The 20,072-nt window shown below is 47.7% G+C and overlaps 1 protein-coding gene across 1 annotated transcript; it reads left to right on the top strand.

Moving 5' to 3' along the window:
* Positions 1-1,024: 1,024 nt before the first annotated feature.
* On the top strand, positions 1,025-19,206 carry GABRE (gamma-aminobutyric acid type A receptor subunit epsilon). Its single transcript, XM_019711248.3, has 9 exons — positions 1,025-1,159; positions 4,655-4,875; positions 5,303-5,370; positions 10,156-10,376; positions 11,108-11,190; positions 12,535-12,672; positions 16,638-16,790; positions 16,904-17,103; positions 17,372-19,206. Exons 1-9 carry the CDS (start codon positions 1,104-1,106, stop codon positions 17,720-17,722), a joined length of 1,491 nt encoding a protein of 496 aa, XP_019566807.3. The 5' UTR covers positions 1,025-1,103; the 3' UTR covers positions 17,723-19,206.
* The last annotated feature ends 866 nt before the right edge of the window (positions 19,207-20,072 follow it).

Raw genomic sequence — 20,072 nt, 5'->3', positions numbered from 1 at the left:
GAGGGTGCTGCTAATGTTTGGCATCAGCTTGATACGTAAATCTCTGCAATCCTTTCCCCTCTGAAGTGAGCCATGAGGGTCTAGGCAAGAAAGATGAAGTTTAAGGATGCTTGAGACTCTTGCGATGTTCCCCCTGAACAAAGACACTAACCCCCCACCCCCGCCCCCAGTGTCTTCTTACTTCTCCTTCTCTCATTACCAGAAGCCAAGTCTCCAGAAAGATTTGACCAGCTGGTCTAGGAGAGGGGATTTCCAAGGTCACTCCACCCCAGGTGGCACATCTCACACCCAGGCCCCCAGGCTGAACCAGAAGCCAACTGTCAATGTCTGTCGAGTGCTGAGAACGTCCTCCAGTGAGTGCCTCAGCCTGGTCCTCTGTTGACAGGTCCTCTCCACCCCCAAATACCTAGGAAAACTGGCCTGTGTAGCAGCTCATTATCTTGCAGCTGGGAGCTTGCTAGGGAGAACCCCAAGTCTCTCTTCTTCCCCTGTGCCAAGGAAGGTGCTGAGTTACCCAGTTGCCCTCCATGTCAACAGATGTGCTCTGAAGGATTGGCAGGTGTGGAATGAGGGTGGGGGAAATCTCTGAGGCCAGGCGACTTGGGGAAGCGATAAGATGCAACAGTTGGTGGTGGGAAGCGAAGGGCTGGAGGGGGGTCATAGAGGAGGAAGAAGCCCCCCCAGCCCGCCCATCTAGCCCCTGTCGCAGTCGCGTGCCGCCTGTTTCCCCCGCCTGGGGCCCGCGCGCCTCTTGCTCACCTCCTTCTCCCTCCCCCGTCCCCCGCTTTGGCTGTCTGGCAGCGCCGCAGTGGTGGCGGCGGGGGGTGGCGGGGGCCCTTGGCAACTGGGCTCCCTCCCCCTTTCCCTCCTCCTCCCCCTGCAGCCCCCGCCTACCCCGCCACTCTCCGCCGCAGCAGTGAACAAGTCGTCGGAGATTTCCATCGGGGCTCAGGGGGCGGGACCAGGGTGGGGAGCGCGGGGCGGGGCGGGGCGAGTGGGAGGAGTGAAAGTTGGAGCCCAACAAAACCCTCCACACCGCGCTGTGTGCTGCGAGACCTGGTGCAGCGACCTCCGCGCGTTTGGTCGCCCCGGTCTCCGCCACGATGTTAACCAAAGTTCTCTTGATCCTTCTGTGGATGTCCACAATCTTTCCGTCGAGGTGAGTCTCCATCCTGGAACCCAGGAGCCCTCGTCGCCCAGCTCCGTCTCCCCCGGAGCGAGGCCGGCTCCCGGGAGCCCCGCGCCCCCCTTGCCCCGGCCCTTGTGCGGCCAGCCTTCACCCCGTTTCCTCTAGGACGGGCGCGCTGAGCCTCTGAAAGGGCGCCCAGGAAGGAAGGCGGGACGCCTGTCCCCTGATTGCTCCCGTGCCCGGACTCCCTGGCTCCAAACCAGTGAGGCGGCCAGGGAACCAGCACGCCCACCCCTCTCTCTGTGTCTTCCGTGGGAAGAGGCGAGCGGCCCGTGGGGCACCGGCCAGGGCAGGCTCGCGCTTCTGGGGACTGGGGTGGTGGGGTCTTTGCGAAGGTGGCATCCAGAAAGTCGCGTGGGTTAGGGGAGCAAAACTGCATCCAAAATGTTTGAGGGTTGGCTAGTCTGTCGTCGCATTAATTTTTTTTGGTGCTCGCCTACCGAGTATCAGGCACTGTGCCAGAAAACTCTGACTTTACTTACTTAGCTTCCCTCCGTTCCTCTTGGTGCCAGTCCCAGGCGTGAGCCCTGGTTAATCTCAGGGTTCCGGCCCCAGCTAGGCCCCAGCTATGCACGCCATTCCTCCGCCGCTAGTCTACCCTTTACTTCCTCATGCCCCACCGCTGACACCCTGCTGGGTCTTGGGCGGATTGGAGCCCGAGGCCAGGGATGTTATTCTCTGAGGTCTGTGGTTTGGGTCCTGTATTTCAATCCCTCCCCACTTTTCCAAAAGCTAGCAGCAGGTTTCCCTAGAGCAGAGAGCTTCCCTCACACCTTCTTCTGGCCCTAGGACTTTGCTAAGAAGGTTGTCCCCTGAATTTCTGGCTTTGTAGGGTGGAAGATGACTGCTTGATATTTTTTGAGACGGTTTCCCGCTGACAGTGAACTATCAAGTGTTCCTAAGCTTCCTGATCTGTCGAATATTCTTGAAGTCTCCATGGCACTGGGCTTGTGTTCTTGCATATCTGTTTTGGGGAGAGGGAAGATGGCGTCCCTCCCCACCCTAGAGTGCTTTAGCTCCTCAAGGGAGGGGCTGTATGGCTCCTTGCTGACTCACTGGTGCCCTGACTGGGGAAAGGGGGGCGGGCGGCTGGCCTCTGCAGGGGCTTGGTAAATATTTGTAAATGCGTGTTACGAATTTTCAGTCATCCACATCTATCCAGATGTGAAATCGACTGGAGAGTGGTTGGGAGAACTGACATGATGACTGGCTAGGGCAAAAGAGGGGTAGCAGGGAGTCTGGAGGAGGGAAGGGGGAGCAGAGAGGAAAACAGCCGAGAAGAGGGGCTATTGAGATGGTAACTACCCTCCAGCCGGGGGGAGGGTTGCAGTAACTGATGTTCAAAGAGTCAACATGGAAACCAATGATGGCAAGAAAGAGCTGGGGAGGTGGCAGTAGGGTGTGCTGGCAAGGGCCACATCGAATCAGGAATACTTGCTCTGGTCAAGGCTCAGCATCAAATCAGTTGTGTGACTTTGGCCACAGCCCTTCCCTCATCGGGGCCTCAGTTTCTCCATCTGAAAGGTGAAAACCAGGGCTGTTTGGATAAAACAGCAACAACAACGCAGTGGCTCTTCTCACATTCCCTTCCCTCCCCCCAGCCAGTTGAATGAACATCCTCAGTGGGGGGAGGGCTGCAGAAATTCACCTCCATCTTGGACCATCACATCTAGAGGGATGTGGGTGCCTGAAAAGCCCCCATGGAAAGATTCCCACTAGTCCAGAGCATGAGTGTTTTTCAAGTTTTTGTTGTTTCTTGCCCTGAAAGTGGGCTTAATGGCTAGTTGAGGATAAGTATGCATTGTCAGCAGCTCCTGAACCCCAAGGATCCCAGATGAGTATGTTTTTGTTTGCTTGTTTGTTTATTTATTTTTTTCCAGTTAACAGTTGACATTCAATATTATTTTATATTAGTTTCAAGTGTACAGCATCGTGATTAGACATTTCTATAATTTACGAAGTGGTGCTAGACTTATCAGGGGGATCACTTTGTTTTTATTGAGAAAAGCTAATTGTAGGATTACAACAATTGCAAGACCCTCTGATATCATTTTCATTGCAGACTAGTGTGGGAGCAGACGTGCTTTGTTAGTTCCGGGCTTTTGCTTGTTTATTTGTTTGCCTCTTGAACCTCGGGGTTCTTGTTTTTGGCTCCAGACATCTGGGAGGGGCCACTGCAGGTATATGGGTGGCCTTGGCCAGCAGTACCATTCCTAATTCTGCCATACTCCCATCCATGTCACTCATTTTTTGAGGTCTCAGGCCCCTGTTCTCCCTTCTCCCCTCCAGCAGTGCCAGTGGTCGGCATTATCTATTTAGGGGACTGAGGGAAAGCCTCAGGGAAAGAGGACATTTCTGGATGTGGTATTTGGAAATGGAAAGTGCTTTTCCTAAGCCCAGTTTTTCCCTTGCCCACAGTGGGAATTAGCCACTTCAGACATGAGAAATGGTGTAGGCCTGGCACATCTGCATTCCAGTTAAGCATTTCTAAGAGCTTGAAATAGTACAGCAAAATGCATTTTGATGCTCAAGTTGTCAGTCCCTTGGTCTGCAGTACAGAGGCCATGCCCACATCTCTAGCCCTGTTAACCCCTTATTTTAGGAAGCAAGTTTCCTGATGGAATAGCCAGGAAATATAATTGTGTAATCAATATAATCATTTTGGAAGTATAACATACAAATTTAAAGTATAGAAATATAAGTGAACAGCTCCGTGAATTTGCACAAATTAAACATGCCATGTAACCCCCACTAGGCCAAGGAATAGAAAACTAGTACCCTCCACTCCACCCACCACAAGCCTCAGCACATGCGCCCTGCTAGTCCACTCTCCTTTCCAAATGAAACCACTCTCCTGCCTTCTGGCATTACAAATTAGTCTCTGATGGCTTTTTAAAAAGCTTTTAATTATAAAAGTTCTTTTTCAAACATACATAAAAGTACAGGAAACAGTAGAGTGAGGATGTACCCATCACCAGCCCCATTAATTATCAACTCATGGCCACTCTTATTTTCTCTACCCAACCCACTGTCCATCTCCAGTTTAAATTATTTTAAAGCAAATCCTCAGCAGTCCTGGCCCTCTGCCTGCCCACTTGCTCCCCCAGGGTGCTGGTCAGACAGACTGGAGACAAAGACCGATAGGCAGCCAGAGCTCATACACCAATAATTTTACACTGAAAAATTCTTTTAAAATATCAAGCTTTTTTTTTTCTTTTCTTTTTCTTTTTTACTAAAGAATTACCACGAAAGAGCGATAGCATGGAAAGTTTCCAAAGAACAGCAAGATTTAGAAGAAATAAACAAGTAAAATCCATTACTGGCTCATCATCGTGCCAGACACCCTTTAACTGTGCCTTGGGTTGTAGATTATATGGTTTCCTTCTGTCCCAAGAGGCACCAGCTGGGGCTCCTATAGAGTGAAGGCCAGAGCTTCATTTTTTTGTTTATTTGTCTCTGTTCTAGGATCGAAGGACCTCATGCTGAATCGGAGAGCGGACCCTCTGCCCGTCATGATGATGTCTATGGCCCCAAGCCCCAGGGGCCCCAAAAGAAGCTCCCCTCTGAAGAAATAAAGCCCACTACTGTTGATACACATCAAAGATTTGGGAAACTGGTAGCAGCCACTGAAATCCTGGACAGTATGCTGAATAAGTATGACCACAAACTGCGCCCTGGCATTGGCGGTGAGTGACAGAACATAGTTGTCCACCCCACCCCAGAGGGGAGAGGGTTTGAGGGCACAAGTATGGAGAATGGGCCTGGGATAGAGGTGGGAATGCCATGCGTGTAGGCAGGAACAGCTGTTGCTGACCTATCAGGTAAAAGATGTCAGTTATAGTCTCAGCAATGCCATTAACCATGGTGTAGACTTTTCCCTTCTCTCACCCTTAGTTTTTCCAACTATAAGATGATATGACTTCCGAGGTATGTTCAACTCTTAACAGTCTGTGAATTGGATCTTGCCATGAACAAACAAAGAAAAAAGATTGGATGTTGAACCTGTGTAGTCTAACCGTTCTCCATCTCTCTTTTTCTCCCCTTTGACAACACCCTCTACTGCCCTATGCCCCTGATTGACACTTACCTCTGCCACTTCTGCTTCCTTTACAGAGAAGCCCACTGTGGTCACTGTCCAGCTGTCTGTCAACACCCTTGGTCCTATCTCTATCATGGACATGGTGAGTACTGAGCCATTTTACGTTATCTCCTTGCCCAGGGAGCTGATCCATGGGAACTTTCACGTACTTGCTTTTTCTGCTTTGTGTGTCTGTAACACAAGTTTTGGGTGGAGGTGGGGGGCAGAGATTTTAACCAATACTGACTTGAGAAGGAGGCTGGAAAAGGTAAGTCCTTGCTGCCTGAAGAGGACCTTCAGAATCCTGACTATATCTTCCAGTCTTCATTCAAAATAAAAATAATAAAGCAATTTTAAACAACACAGTGGAATGGCTCGATTTTTTTGGTGGGGGGGGACTTAAGTCTATAGTTACTGACTCTTGCACTTAAGACTGTTTTTCTAATTTTGCTCTGGTTTCTTCTCTCCTTTTCTACTGCTATCATTCTAGTGTCAGCCATCATGATCTCCCACCTGAAATACACAAAATTCAAGGTCTCTGTCTAGCCCAATCCACCTACTAACCCAGCCTCCTGAGAGACGTGCCTTTCGCATTCCTGACCCTACTTAAAACATGAAGTTCAACCCCACACGTTAGCAGTCAAGGCCTTCCAGATAACCCACGGGTTATTTCTTTTAACCCCTTTAGAGTCCACATGATCTAGTCACACTAGACTGGTGTTCCCAAACTATATTGTACCTCTGAGACTTTGTTTAAGCTATTTACTGTTTGGTATGCCATCGCTCCAATTTTCTATTTGTCATAAACGTTATCCTTCAGGGTGTAGCACAAATAACATCTCTTTCATAGCATCTTTCCTCACCTCCATAGCTATTTATTGCTCCCTTCTTAACACTACACTCCTCTCTTTGACACTAAGACCTTTCTAGCTTGTATGTCAGTTGTTTACCTGATCTTCCCTACCTTGTTATATTGTAATTATGTGTTCTATGTTTGCCTTGCTCTCTCAACTATGGGCTCCTTAATGCCAAGGACTCAATATATGTTAGTTGAGCAAATGAATTATGAGAGACAGTCTGCAAAAGTCACTTTCATCTGCAGAGCCTGACAGCTCCATCAGCCATAGACCTGGCCTGGTCCAAGTCAGACAGTTTTAGCATACTCACTGGTACCCAACAAGCACCATGTGATTGGGTGAGCTCAGAGTCTAGGCTCTGAGATGGGATTTGCAAATAAACACTCATAGTAGATCAAGGTGTTTACATAGGATAAGTGGAGGTTCACCCCTATGATGCTTGGTTTGGCTACCCAGTTCTTGAGGTACGATGTACTTATGTATTGCTATGTAACAAATTATCCCAAAACACAGGGTCTTAAAACAACAAATAGTCATTAGCACACAACTCATGTGGGTTAAGAATCCAGGCATGATGTAGCTGGGTCCTCTGTTTCAGGGTTTCTTACAAGGCTGTAGTTAAGGTGTCAGTTGAGGCTGAGGTTTTCTCTGAAGGCTCATCTGAGGGAGGTTCTACTTTTAAGCTTTCATGTGGTTGTTGTCAGGATTTAGTTGTCCTCTGGCTTTTGTCTGGAGGCTTCCCACAGTCCTTGCCATGTAGGCCTCTCCACAGGGTAGCTCTGCAGGGCAGCTGGCTTCCCTCAAATTGAGCAAGAGCATGAGAAAATGGAAGCCACAAACTCTTGTAATGTTGGGAGTGGCATCCCATTGCTTCTGTGGTATTCTGTTCATCAGAAGCAAATCGTTATATCCAGCCCACAGTCAAGTGGAGAGGATTACACACGGGTATGAATACCAGGGCGTGAAGATCATTGGAGGCCATCTTAGTTAGAGTCTGCCTACTACACATGGCCATTATGTTCTCCTATTGGAGCAAGTAAAGGCCTGTAACTCCTAGAATGGAATGCTGGGAAATAACAAGAAGAGAAGCATGAAAGCAGACAGATCTTTTTCAGTTTCTGTTGACCTATTTAAAGTTTTTTTTTCTCTTGATGTTAGATTTATTTCTTGCTATTATCAATGTGCTTAACCACTAAAATGAGTATGAATTTAGTGATCAGTTTGATTTACACTGTTGGTATACTAAGAAACACTGGATTGTGAGGAAGACCCAGAGGTTGAGGTCTTGGGGTCCCACCATCATGGTCACTGTTTACTCTTAATAGGAAACGGACTTCTCAGGTCATTGGTGTGGGGATGGGAAAAGTGGCTTGAAGAGTAGTGGAAAATTTGCAGCTATTAGGTTGATGCAAAAGTCGTTGCGGTTTAAAAGGTTAAAAATAATTGCAAAAACCGCAATGACTTTTACACCAACCTAATATAATCTCCTTGCTATTTGTTGTGTAAGATGGGGGTTTGGGAAACCAATTTCTATCATCTGCAAGAGCCCTTGTGGCAGCAGAGCGGTAGCCCCACTCATTGTAGCTGGATGCCCAGTCTCTCCTTACTCTGCCCCTATTCATGTTGGCAGCATTGGCTTCACCTGAAGTGCCAGGAAGTGCTGATACCTGACAATGCCAAGGGATATAGTCTAATAACTCAGCAGTCACTGAACCTGGCATGCGACACAGAACTGGTCCAAAGAGGAGCCAATAAGTTGATTTTCTTTGGCCAGTAAGGTGGTGCTTTAGCCAAATGTCTTTAGAGGATTCCAAACACTCATGTGGTATTAAATTTGCTGAGAAGTCTGGCCTTCTGTGTAGTTCTAGATTGTTCTTTAAAGCTGTGGGAGGTCCCAGATTTTGTACAGCCTACTTTTCCCTGGTGACACTAGAGTCCTGCGCTCGGTGAGAAGGGAACACACATCCCCTCACACAACCACAGCATTTAGCAAGCAAATTTGTCTCCTCGGATCTTTGTTGACAGCCTGTGTGGCAGGCAAGGCTACCACTGGGATCCTAATTGTACATTTCCCTCTCTCAGCAAGGTTGTGAGTCCTCAGCGTTCTGTTACACAGTAGGCATGGTTGGTTGAGGGGCATTCCAACAGCCTTCGGTCATGTTATGTAAAGGACAGGAATCGTCCTCAGGAAAAGAAACCTGAGTCCACAGCATGTGGATTTCAATCAAATGTTTCTACCAGTCTTCTGGCTTAGGTGGAAGTCACCAGTTTGGGAATGACTGCTCATCGCAGCATCAACAGTTGCTAAAGCTGCTTCTTGCTGTGGTAATTATCGCAAGCAATTCTAATTAAGCCATCTCCTCGATACCAAATTTATAGTGTCAGCTGAGCTAAAAGAGATGTGCATCCCAAACTCTCTTGTCAAACTGGGGAAGAATTGAACCATCAGTTCTCAGTTGATGTGTAGTGAACTTACGTTTGGTATCTCATTAAATAGAAATTAAACGCTCATTTGAAACACTATAACAGAGTTGAGAGCACACCGTGGATTGTGGAGGGGAAGGCTTCTCCTGACTACCAAGCACTTCACAAGACCTGAGGACGAAGGAGGCTTTGTAGGCCAAGTTGGAACTGCCAGCCACTTGGGACTATAGAAATACTCTGAAGTCCACTTGTGAAGGCTAGAGGGGCCAGGCGGAGCAGGGTTGGGGGCTCCCCTGTGAATGATAGCCAGGCTCTGTCAGCTTTTTTTCTGTCTGCTTATCTGGACTCCTACAGGGAACATTCTCAGTCTGGGAGGCTGGCTCCAAGCAATTTGGCAGTGGCTCTCACCAGCTTTTGGCCTGGGCAGGGAAGGCAAGCAAGGATCATCTTGACCTTCCCCCTACAGACTCCACTGGCCTCCAAGGTTGTGGGTATCTGGCTGGTGCTCATTAGTTGATGCAGGATAACTCGGGAAAGACCCAGGGATTCTGCAGAGGGAAATTGGACCTCATTACCCAAAGGGATTGTTGGTGCAGGTAAAGTAAGCACTGGAGAGCGAGATCAATGAAGGTTGTCCCAGGACAAGGTTGTGGTAATGATACTCTGAGCATTCAGAGCCAGTGTGCTGCTGTTAACTATTAGTGTGACTTTGGACAGGCCCCTTTCTCTCAGCCTCAGTTTCCCTACTTCTAAAGGAAAGGCAGTTGGGTTAGCTCTCAAGGTTCTACCTTGGCCTAGTTCTGGTATTTTCTGTCCATGCTGCTTGCCGTTCTATTACAGTCTGTTTTTAGTCTCTTCAGTTCCAGTGGTGCAAATTGTAGCTTCTCATGCTTCTTCCTGTTAAACATCCTTCTTGATGTTTAACAGGCAGTTTATGGGATAGACAATATCTGGAGACCAAATAATCATTGATATATCTACACACCACACACACACACACACACACACACACACACCCTCATAAGTTAGGTGCCCTTGTTTAAAAGGAAACACAAAACAAAACAAAAAAATGATTCAACAAACATGGGACTAAATAGACATTTCATTTTTTTCATATAATTCTGGAGGATAAAGGATTGAGGTTAATTAACACCTGTGCTCCCTAAATGAAAGCTGAAAGGGGAAATTTTGCTGTATACAATGAAAGGTGTGTGTGTGTAAATGTTTAAAATGATTTTGAGCTGAGATCTTTGATTTGCTATGAAACTGGGAGCTGAGAGAGTCCTGACCTGGCTGGAGCAGCACCACAGCTCTATAAGGGAGTGGCAACGTGGTGAGTCCAGCCCATTCAATTAAGCCACCATTGCCTGTCTGTTTCTAGGTGAAATGTATCTTGCCAGACTGTTACCCATTTGGAAATGTTCCTTTCTTTTTGGAATACCTGGAAATAAAAAACTCCTACACCCAAACTCATGCTGCTTTCCTGGGTGCAAACCTAAGTGGGTTCCTATTCCTTGATAGGCCTCTCACAGGATGCCATGGGAATGTTTTTTGTTTTTTTTGTCTGCACAGCCCCAAATGTGTGCTTTTTTGGTCCTCCCCACCAGGAATACTCCATTGACATCACCTTCTGCCAGACCTGGTATGATGAGCGCCTCCGTTACAATGGCAGCTTTGAGAGCTTTGTTCTGAATGGCAACCTGGTGAGCCAGTTATGGATCCCGGACACCTTTTTTAGGAATTCTAAGAGGATCCACGATTATGCTATCACCATGCCCAGCCAGATGGTCCGCATACACAAGGATGGCAAGGTGTTGTACACAGTTAGGTATGTCAAACCTCTGGAGTCTTACCTTTTGGGACTCTTTCTCCCCTTCTGAGAATTTTCACCAAAGCAACATGGGCAGAGGTTTCATCCTGAACGATACTTGTAAGGTCCCTTCCAAGCTTCTCTAGACCATGAGCTCAACCTCATCACGTACAGACACTAAGTCTTCAAAATAGAAAGATACTGCTTAAGGTCACACACCAAGTCCATGACAGAGCTGGGACTAGTACCCAGTCACTTGGCTCCATGTCCAGAGCTCCCCCCACTAGAATGTACCAGTATGATTGAGTTGCCTGGACAATTCCATCCCAAGTGGGCACTGGATGTAAAGACATGTCCACGGTGGTGGAATTGTCTAGATGGAACAGTAACACAGCAGCTGGAAAGATATCAAAGACCAGGCTAGATACCTGAGTGCCTGGCAGGGGATAGTTGTAAATGGGTGGTATAGGGGTGGGGAGGCGGTAGAGAGTGGAAGAGTGTTGGCAGGTCCTAAAAGCTGAGATGGGCAAGAGACAATCCCATCTATGTCAGTCCCTACAGTCCTCTGATGATGGAGACCAGAGTATCCAGATACCTCCAAGGTGTTCTTCCTCTCTTTTTGTCTTTCCTTTGAGCTCTTTGTCTCAAATCCCACTGTTGCCACTCATTGGTGGTGGTCCCCAGGCCCAAGCTGGGTGGATACCTAAATGCTCAGGGCCAGCCTAATGAAGCTCCTTTCTCCCTTCCAGGATGACCATTGATGCTGAGTGTTCACTCCACATGTTCAAATTTCCAATGGACTCTCACTCTTGCCCTCTGTCTTTCTCTAGCTGTGAGTACCTTCTTAGGTTTCTGGGGCCCCAGAGTCATGCTGGGCCCCTTCTTTTTCTTATCCTTGCCCTGTACATTTCTCCTAAGATGATGCCAAGGTTGCCCAGGGCCACCCAATCTGCACTCATCTCCTTTCCTGCTGATAATACTGTGTTGGTCAACCTGGGCCTCATGTTGGGTTCCTCCCTCTCCCTTCCACACCATCTCAAGTCAGTCACCTGCCTCTGAAGTGTATCTCAAGTATGTCTGCTTCTCTCCATCTCCACTGTCACTACCTTGGTTTAGGTTTATATCATCTTCCGCTTAGATGCAACATCTTCACTTTGACTCTGAACAAGTCCCAAACTAAATCCATTCTCTCTTCCCAATCTCTACAAATGTGTTGCTTCTGTGTTCCCACCTAGCCCATCAAAAGGCACCATCACTCACTCAATTGTTCAAACCAAGAACTTGGATGCTTCTTTCTCTTTCACCTCCTACATCTAATCAATCAGCCCATCTTGTTGGTGTTCCTTTCTAAATATTTATTATTCCTGTCTGTTCCTCTGCATTTTCACTGCCACAGCTCTGAATCCTGCCTTCATCCATGTTATTGTGCCTGGATTACTGTACTGGCCCCCTATAACTGGTGTCCCTATCAGACCATCTTCATAAATGACTAGAGTGACCTAGTTGAAGAATCATCTAGACAAGGTTATTTCTTAATTTCAAATCCTTCCTTAACTCGCATGTATCAATTTTAAATTCTTTAGAATGTCCCTCAAGGCCCTTAATTAACTGGCTCCTGCTATCCACTTCTGCATACCTCATTCACCCTCTGTGAGCTAGCCATCCTGAACTTTTGGCATTTCCATAATACATCAAGCATGTTCACCTCTCCATGCGTAGAATACCCTCCTCACCCCTTCAGCCTCATCCATACAGAAAAAATTGACTCAACTTTTAAGACTTATTAGGAATGTCACCTACTCTGTGAAGTCTTTTCTGGTGTGTTCCGAAATGATCTTTCCTCCTCTGTTTCCCCACTGTCCCAAGAGCAGAGGTTTCTCAGAGCAATTCTGACAATTACAGATGTACACTCACAGTCCCATTCAATAGAATGTGAATGCTTGAGGGCAGGGCTCCTGCCTTGCTCATCTCTATTTCCAGCACAAGGCCTGGTACTGAAGAATGCTCAGTAAATGCACTTATTGAATGGACTTCAACAAAGAGGTAAGAGAGGCAAGCTACCACACTGGTGAGGCCAGAGTCAGGACTCCAAAGCATTGCTCAGACTCCATGGTGGTGGAAACCTCTGCTGGGCTTCCCAGTCTCACATGACCCTCCTTCCCACATTGCTTTACAGTTTCCTATCCTAAGAGTGAGATGATTTACAAGTGGGAAGATTTCAAGCTTGAAATCAATGAGAGTAATTCCTGGAAGCTCTTCCAGTTTGATTTTACAGGAATGAGCAACACGACTGAAACGATCTCAACTGTTGCTGGTAAGTGCCCCTTTGGAGCCAGGGCTAAGCAGAGGCCCAAAAGGGTGGTAGGGATGAGTGGAGGTGGCCGTCCATACATACAAATGCTATGTAATCATCCCAAGAAAATATTGTAGAAGATGGTTCCTGCTAAGCACTTACAACTGTTTGCAGAGGAAACTGAGATTTTCTAGCTATATCTCCGTCTCCTCTGCAAAGAAGCAAGTGCTTTGCCAAGCCCCAGAGAAGGGAGGTAAGTAGATCAAGTTATATTGCTATCAGAATTTATAACTACCTTTGCAATGAAGACCCTTCAGTTTCAAGGTCTTTGTTACAACTGACCTATTTGGATGACTTGGGGAATGGAGCTCCTGTGAGTTCTCCATACCCAGAACCCATCCAAGCTGGCTGAGTGCAAAGCAGAGTCTGTCCTAATAGGAGGTGGGGGTTAGTGTTCTAATGTCAGCTAGGTGAGGGCTGGGATAATATGGAGGAGGTTTCAGCGGCTACAATGGCTGCTGCATCAACCTTGTAAAGGAGCAACTCTGACAAATACAGATTCCTATCGAAGGTTTCATGGTGAATTCAACATGGACATATGGTGATCACTGGTTTTCTGACCTTGTCCCTAACAAGAACCAGAGGGGAGGGTCCTGGGTCTCTTAAATGTCAGCTCACAACTAGGTGTGAGCATCTTTGCTTGTGTTCCTAGGTAATCTGAAGGAGGAGCCGAGGGACCTCCCCAGGGTTGCTCCCAGAGCAGCCCTGGAAACCCTCTTCACACATACTGACCAAATCAGGGCAGTGGAGGCACTGCCCTCATCGTTTCCAGAATGCGGATGGAGCCAGTCACCCAACCGGCCATTTGCCATGGGAGGAGTCTTGCTTTGCTTCCATGAAGCTAGGCAGAAAATCTGCTTTTGCTTTACTTGTTGAGTTGGTCACTGGGTGAGGGATAGCTCATGCTCGTCTGGCTGGAGCTTCGCTTGCACAGTGCTAGGCAAGGGGAGAGGTCTGCTTTACACATGCTTTCTTTTGTCTCAGGGGCTCTGCGTAAGCAGTTTAACTGCTTTTGACTTGGGAATCCTTGCTCTTCTGCCAGCTAACCATGGGCCTGCCTCCTGCCTTTCTGCACCTCAATTTCCCCAGACAGGTGGGACCCATCATCAAAAGTGGCAGAGGAGACAAGGGCCAGGGGCTTTCAAGTCACTAGTGGTTCCGTTTAGTAGATGGTTGTGCATTGTTTCAAAATGGTACCCTAGTGACTACAAAGCCCCAGAGCCAGCATCATCACCAAAGCAATGACAATAGGTAAGCACCAGCTCTCCCTGGAAGAGAGGAGGGTTCTCGGAGAGAAAGGAGGAGGGCTTCTTCTTTTTCTGCTAGAGACTAGTTGATCTGGAATCATAGTTTTTCCAGTAGCACAGTTTCTTTCAGACTGGTCCTAAACTCTTCCACTTGGAACTGACTGGGCAGTTCTCCATCTGGAGCCAACTTATGTACTCAGCTCCTAATGGCTCAGAATGCAATGGTAGCTTGCTACTCTGGGCAACTTTGGCCTTGAACAAGAGAATCTCTGTTTCAGGAGGCTCTAGAGTCCAACCTTGCCCCAGTGAATGAGTCGTCCTTCACTGGTGGCTGTTGAGCCTCTGATGGAATCTCACCTGTGATTAGGACTTTGCTTTCTTGTATGGGAGTTTCTTCCTTCTGTAGACAACTGTGTCTATCAGAAAACTCTCTGTTCATCTGAAATTGGAGTCTCTAGAGCTTCCATCCATTGGACCTAGTTCTTTTTCCCCATATTGAGGTTACAGTAAGTCCAGTCAATTTTCCAAAGGATCAAGATTAAAGGACTGGTATGATTCTAGCTCTTGGTCATATTCTTTTATAGGTTATACAGCTCTAGTTCCTTTTTCTTCCCTTGTTATTCAAGGCATTGGGTTCACTTATCCTTCTAGTCCCAGTCCTCTGGGCACAATCTTTTTAATTCTTTTTAACTTTGTTCTTCTGACAGTGCAGTGACCAACTGGGGTCTGGCCAAAGCAGATAAGAGCAGAAAGCATCTTTAGCTTTTTTTTTCTTTGGCTTTGGCTTTGGCTTTTTAGCCTAGGTATCTCTTTTCCTTTTCCCCTTACCCATGCTCCTGTATTCCTCAGAAATAAGAAAATGAGGTGTGTTAGTATTCTTTTCTCAGCCTTCAAAGACAAATTTCCGTCTTTTGACAAGTGGAGAAGGTTCTTCTTTGGCTGGAATAAATAAATAAAAAAATACAAAAAGCTAATAGGATAACAAATCTTCTTGCAACAATAATATATAAACTCAGCCAAGTTTTGTGGGGAGTGGTTGTAGCTAAATAGGGATGTCTTAAATTTCAGTCAAGACCCCAGGGCAAGAGAACTAGGAACTTGATAAATACATTCTGGCCAGTAGGCCCTGCAGCAGCCCTGGAGAAAGAGTTCTATCCTCAAAGCCACTACTCTGGATACAGGTATTCCACTGACCCCAGGCCACTGCCTTGCCTTTTTTCAGAAGATTCTGAGAAGTCTTGCCCCTTGAGTGTCAGTGCTATTGAGGTGAGTAGGAAAGGCTGCTCTTCAGCTCCCAGACCTGTTGTACAGGTGATCTACTTTCCAAAATAGGAGGACACATGGCCAGGTTAGTGTTCTGGTCTGCTGTACAAAGGTGTTGGCAGGGAACAGCAAGAATTGCTAAGTGTGTGCTAGGTTCCAAGCTGTGCCAGGCTTGGATGGGCAGGAGCTAAGCCACAGTGCTCACCTGACTCTGCTCTGAAGGGGTTTAAAAGCCCACCTCATTCTACACCATCACTGAGGTGGGATTTTGGAGCATAGTTTCACTAAGGAACCAGCATTTGAGTTATTACAAATCCAATGTGATGTTGAGAGTGACAAAGGATGTTCTGGGCTCAGAGAAGCCCCCCCAAATGCCCGGAGTCGTGATGGGCATGCAGCGTATTTGGGATGAGTATAAGGCAGCATGAAGGGTACAATAGAAGATCCCAACTGGAAAGGTAGGTTGTCATCAGGTCCTGTAGGAGACATCACTGTCTAGGGAGAGAGGCAACATCAGGGACATGATGCCCAATGGAATGTGAAGACCTCTGACATCTAGAGGACCTGCGGCAATGTTTACTTTCAGCTAATTCTGTTTTTCCAAAACACTCAATTTAGGTTAGGGTACTAGACTAAGAACAGGGAGTCAACGGTTGGAATATTGGTGTAAATAGGCAAGGTATTGTAGGGGACCTGAAAATAGATAGGATTAGCTTAGGGTAAGGCAGTGTGTGCATGTGTGTGTAAGATGTCAGTTGGAGCCAGTCCATGGTGAGCCTTTAGTGTCAGGTTAGAGGGTAAACTTGATTGTGTAGCTCTTGCGGGGTAGGCAACCACCAGAGGTTTGGCATAGGCGAGTGATTTCTTTTGGCCATCTAGGGAACAGTGCTAACTCACCAGCATATGAATGTATGGGAAGGAGGCCAAGTGGATTCTGTGCTTCCACCATCACGGCGCCCTTGGCTCACTTCCTGAGAGTGTACATTGTACGGGCCTGCAGTGCATGTGTGGGGCTGTGATTCTGCAGAGAAGATGTGGCGCCTCCATTGACAAGAAGGCCTCGGTAAACCTTTTGGACATTAGCTGCGTGGTCCTGGTATCCAGAGGGCTAGCTGAGTTTTTCAGTTTCATCTGACTCTTCTGCCATCCTGGAAAGATAGACGTGGGCTATGGGAGAGTGAAGTGAGAAAGAAGCAATTATGGTTCTGGCCCTGGCTTAGCTCTTAACTGACTGTGGCTCTTCTAGGGTATCTCCTCTCTGGACTTCTGATCCTCTGTGTGTGGCATTGGAATAATGTGCCTCTATCCTATTACTGGGGTGGGGATCCTGTTAGCTGAACTTTAATATGCATGTCCTGCCTGGGGGAGAACCTCACGTCAGTGCTGTAATGACGTGGTATTTTTTATGTCTTCCAGGTGATGTCATGGTCATCACGCTTTTCTTCAACGTGAGCAGGCGGCTTGGCTTTAATATCTTTCAAAACTATGTCCCTTCTTCTGTGACCACGATCGTCTCCTGGGTTTCCTTTTGGATGAAGAAAGACTCTGCTCCAGCCAGGACCTCTCTAGGTAAGCGGGTAAGATGGGCATCGACCTGGGCCCACAATTGCCTTCTCAGGGTTCCTTTCCACAGTGTAATTACATGGATCAGTGAGCCCACCTCCACTGCTGTGCTTTTACAGGGATCACCTCTGTACTCACTATGACCTCACTGGGTTCCTATTCCCGGAAGAATTTCCCACGTGTGTCCTATATTACAGCGCTGGATTTCTATATTACCGTCTGCTTCATCTTCTGCTTCTGTGCTCTGATGGAGTTTGCTGTGCTCAATTTCCTCATCTACCAGCACACGAAACCCCGTGCCTCTCCAAGACTTCGCTATGTATGAGCTGGGTATGGGATGGGTAGCAAGGCTTGGAGGCATGCAAGTGAGGGCACTAGGACTCAGGGCACATGGGTGGTCAGCTCACTGAGTGATGGGGGGAAACCTGGGGTGTTGGGGACAGTAGAATATACTTGCTGATGTGATGATGGGAATTCTGGGGGCAAAAAGTGTGTGCCAAGGACAGAATCTCCAGACACTCCTGAGGCAGTTCCTAGGCTTGCTTTATGTCTCCTTGACTTTCCCCCTTCTTTCTTGTCCATTGCAGCCTCGTGCCCGTGGCCGTGTCCTTACCCCTCTCCGTGCCCGTGGCCGTGCCCAGCAGCAGCAGGGCAATGTTGTGTGTGAGATGGAGGACTCTGAGGACGAGAGTGATGAAGAGGAGGGCCCATCTTGCCCAGCTCAGCAGTCCCTCCACCCAGGTCGCAGCCACTGCCCTGGCGGCTGCTACAAGTTCTGCAAGTACTTGTGCACGGCCCGCCGTTGTGAGGGTGGCATGTGGCAGCAGGGCCGCCTCTTCATCCATGTCTATCGCCTGGATAACTACTCGCGAGTGATTTTCCCAGTGACCTTCTTCCTCTTCAATGTGGTCTACTGGCTCGTTTACCTTAACTTGTAGGTGCCCGCTGGTACCCTGTGGGGCAGCCTCCCCAGTTCCCCAGGAGGTCCCACACCCCTTGCCAAGAGAGTTGGGGGAAAGCAGCAGCAGTAGGAACGACGACAAAGTGTCTTTCCTTCCCCTGCCCGGCCCATTCACTGAATCTCCTTGGCAGCCCATTTCCTCAAGGGGCGTTGTTGATGCTCAGGATTAAATAATGTTAGGCTCTCAGTGACCAGCTCCCTTAGATTGTGCCCAGGTATGAGCAGATGAGCTATCTCCCAAAAGTGCTGACACCTACTGCCTTTTCCAAGAATCCCAATACTGCCTTTGTGATGCTCCAAGGCCCAGCTCTGGCCTCCGCCTCAAAGTGCACAGACCAGCTGCTTGCCTATTACTGATATCTCCTTAAGATGCTGGGCAGCAGTGTAATGAGGGGGTGGGTGCATCCTTAGGTCAGATTATTGTATTCTTGGTTCTGTCTCCCTGCCTACCCTTCCCCTGGAGATAGACACTGGCATTATCCCTTTGGAAGGAGGACAGCCAGCAATTGAGACTCTTTGGGACGGTATCCCTCCCTCTGCTGCTGTGACACCTCCCTCTCCCCCCCGCCACCATCCCTCATCTGCACTCCCAAGTCAATTCCTTACATCCAGTGGGTTTCTATTTTTGTGTGTGATAATAGTAATAACCCCCTGCTTTAGACGCTACCTCCTTCCTCTTCCTTGACCCCTGTGACTCGTACTGTATCTCCCCCAGTGACTTTCCCAGCCCTGACCCAGGTGCTAGGCCATGGTGACTCCCCAGGGCCACGAAACGAAGGGAACTCTGCTTTGCAGTGGGCATTGCCTGCCTCGATTGGTGCCCACCTAAGGCACAGCATAGGATTTCTGTCACTCCCTTGGCCCCTGGACCCATCAGCCAGTCCTCTCTTATCCCCGGGGCACTCTCACAATCACAATCAATCAATTGAATTCCCTTAAATTTGTATAGCACTTTACCTTTTGCAAAGCACTTTTGACAAATGATTTCTATTTTGAGCTTTATTATAGCCTGTGATAGATTCAGGGCAAGATTCTTATCCCCATTTTGCAGATGAGAACCCTGAGGCACAGATTTCTATGGGACCGTGGATCTCACTGGAAACTACCCAGGAGCCCACTGTCACCTTCTAGACTGCATGACAAGGCTAGGCATCTCTGTTCACCATGATTCAATTCTATAGCCTCTGCTGACACCCCAGTGGCAGAGCCCAGAGTGGCAGCCTCTCTTCAGCATCGGCCTGCTCAATTCCTGGGCCACAGGTGCTCAGACTGCCCCCAAGATCGAGCCTGTCCTGGCTCTGGTAACCCAGTGAGGTGAATTTGGACATGCCCCAATGCTTGTATATGCTAAATGAAATCTGTGTCTGTATTTTATTGGGGGAGGTTGGGTAGGGGATCCATCTGCTTTTGTCACCATCACCTGAAAAGGGGAAATATATCAATAAATATATCAGCAAAGCATGCACGGTGTGGCTGGTTTCTCATGCATTCAAGTTTGCTTTCAGCTCAGGTTTGAAATCTTAAAGTATTGACCCAAACCTTTTGGTCTATTTCCCTCTCCCATCCATGACCCACAGACCTACAAAGCACGCACATGTACCTGCTCTCAGTGCAGAACTGAAGGGAACAGTGACCAAGTGGGTGTCCCCCTTTTATTGATCTCCTTCCTTGTGCCTATGCGTCTGCTCCTCCCCATGTCCCTTTTGCTTTACCCATCCTAGCCTCACCTCGTCAGACATAAAATGTTCCCACAGATCATCAGACTCAGAATACTCCCTCACCATGTAAAGATGGAGATACTTAGGTACACGGAGGAGTGTCTGCTGTCACACAACCAGTCAGGAGAGTGGGACTAACCCCTAGAAATCCCAGTACCCTCAGCTTGAAGGAAGCCTGGAGATCATGGTTGATCCACCCCTCAAATGAAATGTCTCCAAAGGTATATCGGGAAAGGTTGGCCCTAGCATCCTGTGACCCATCCAACTAAGCGAACTCAGAAACAGTAACAAGAACTGACGAGGACACAAAAATGGCATCTGAATAGCCAATATTTTTTGCCATAAAATTCTTGAAATAATGCTCAAACATCTTAATTCCCTATTAGAAATGACCTCACTGTGTATTTTCTGAGGTCCTAACCCATGGCAAACTACAAGTAACAATTTAGAACAAAGCAAATAGCTTCTCATTTTCACTTACATTAGAATGATGCAGGGGGAAAACAAAAGGTAGCCTGGCTCCTGTGCAATGAAGACACGCAAATTTGTGAACACATTTAAATACATTTTGAAACAAAGAGTGCAAACCAGATTCTTTATTAATCACAT

This window comes from Rhinolophus sinicus, chromosome 18 (genome assembly GCF_057876585.1).
Source record: "Rhinolophus sinicus isolate RSI-liver-muscle chromosome 18, RSI-T2T, whole genome shotgun sequence".
Classification (NCBI taxonomy): Eukaryota; Metazoa; Chordata; class Mammalia; order Chiroptera; family Rhinolophidae; genus Rhinolophus; species Rhinolophus sinicus.
The sequence above is the reverse complement of the archived record's forward strand: the minus strand, read 5'-3'. Positions and strand labels throughout refer to the sequence as shown.

What these genes read in the sequence shown, in the direction of transcription:
- GABRE (XM_019711248.3), top strand. Translation starts at nt 1,104, where the DNA reads ATGTTAACCAAAGTTCTCTTGATCCTTCTGTGGATGTCCACAATCTTT. An exon ending in CCCTCTGTCTTTCTCTAGCT is followed by an intron (nt 11,191 to 12,534) that starts GTGAGTACCTTC and finishes ATTGCTTTACAG; the next exon opens with TTTCCTATCCTAAGAGTGAG. An exon ending in AACGATCTCAACTGTTGCTG is followed by an intron (nt 12,673 to 16,637) that starts GTAAGTGCCCCT and finishes TATGTCTTCCAG; the next exon opens with GTGATGTCATGGTCATCACG.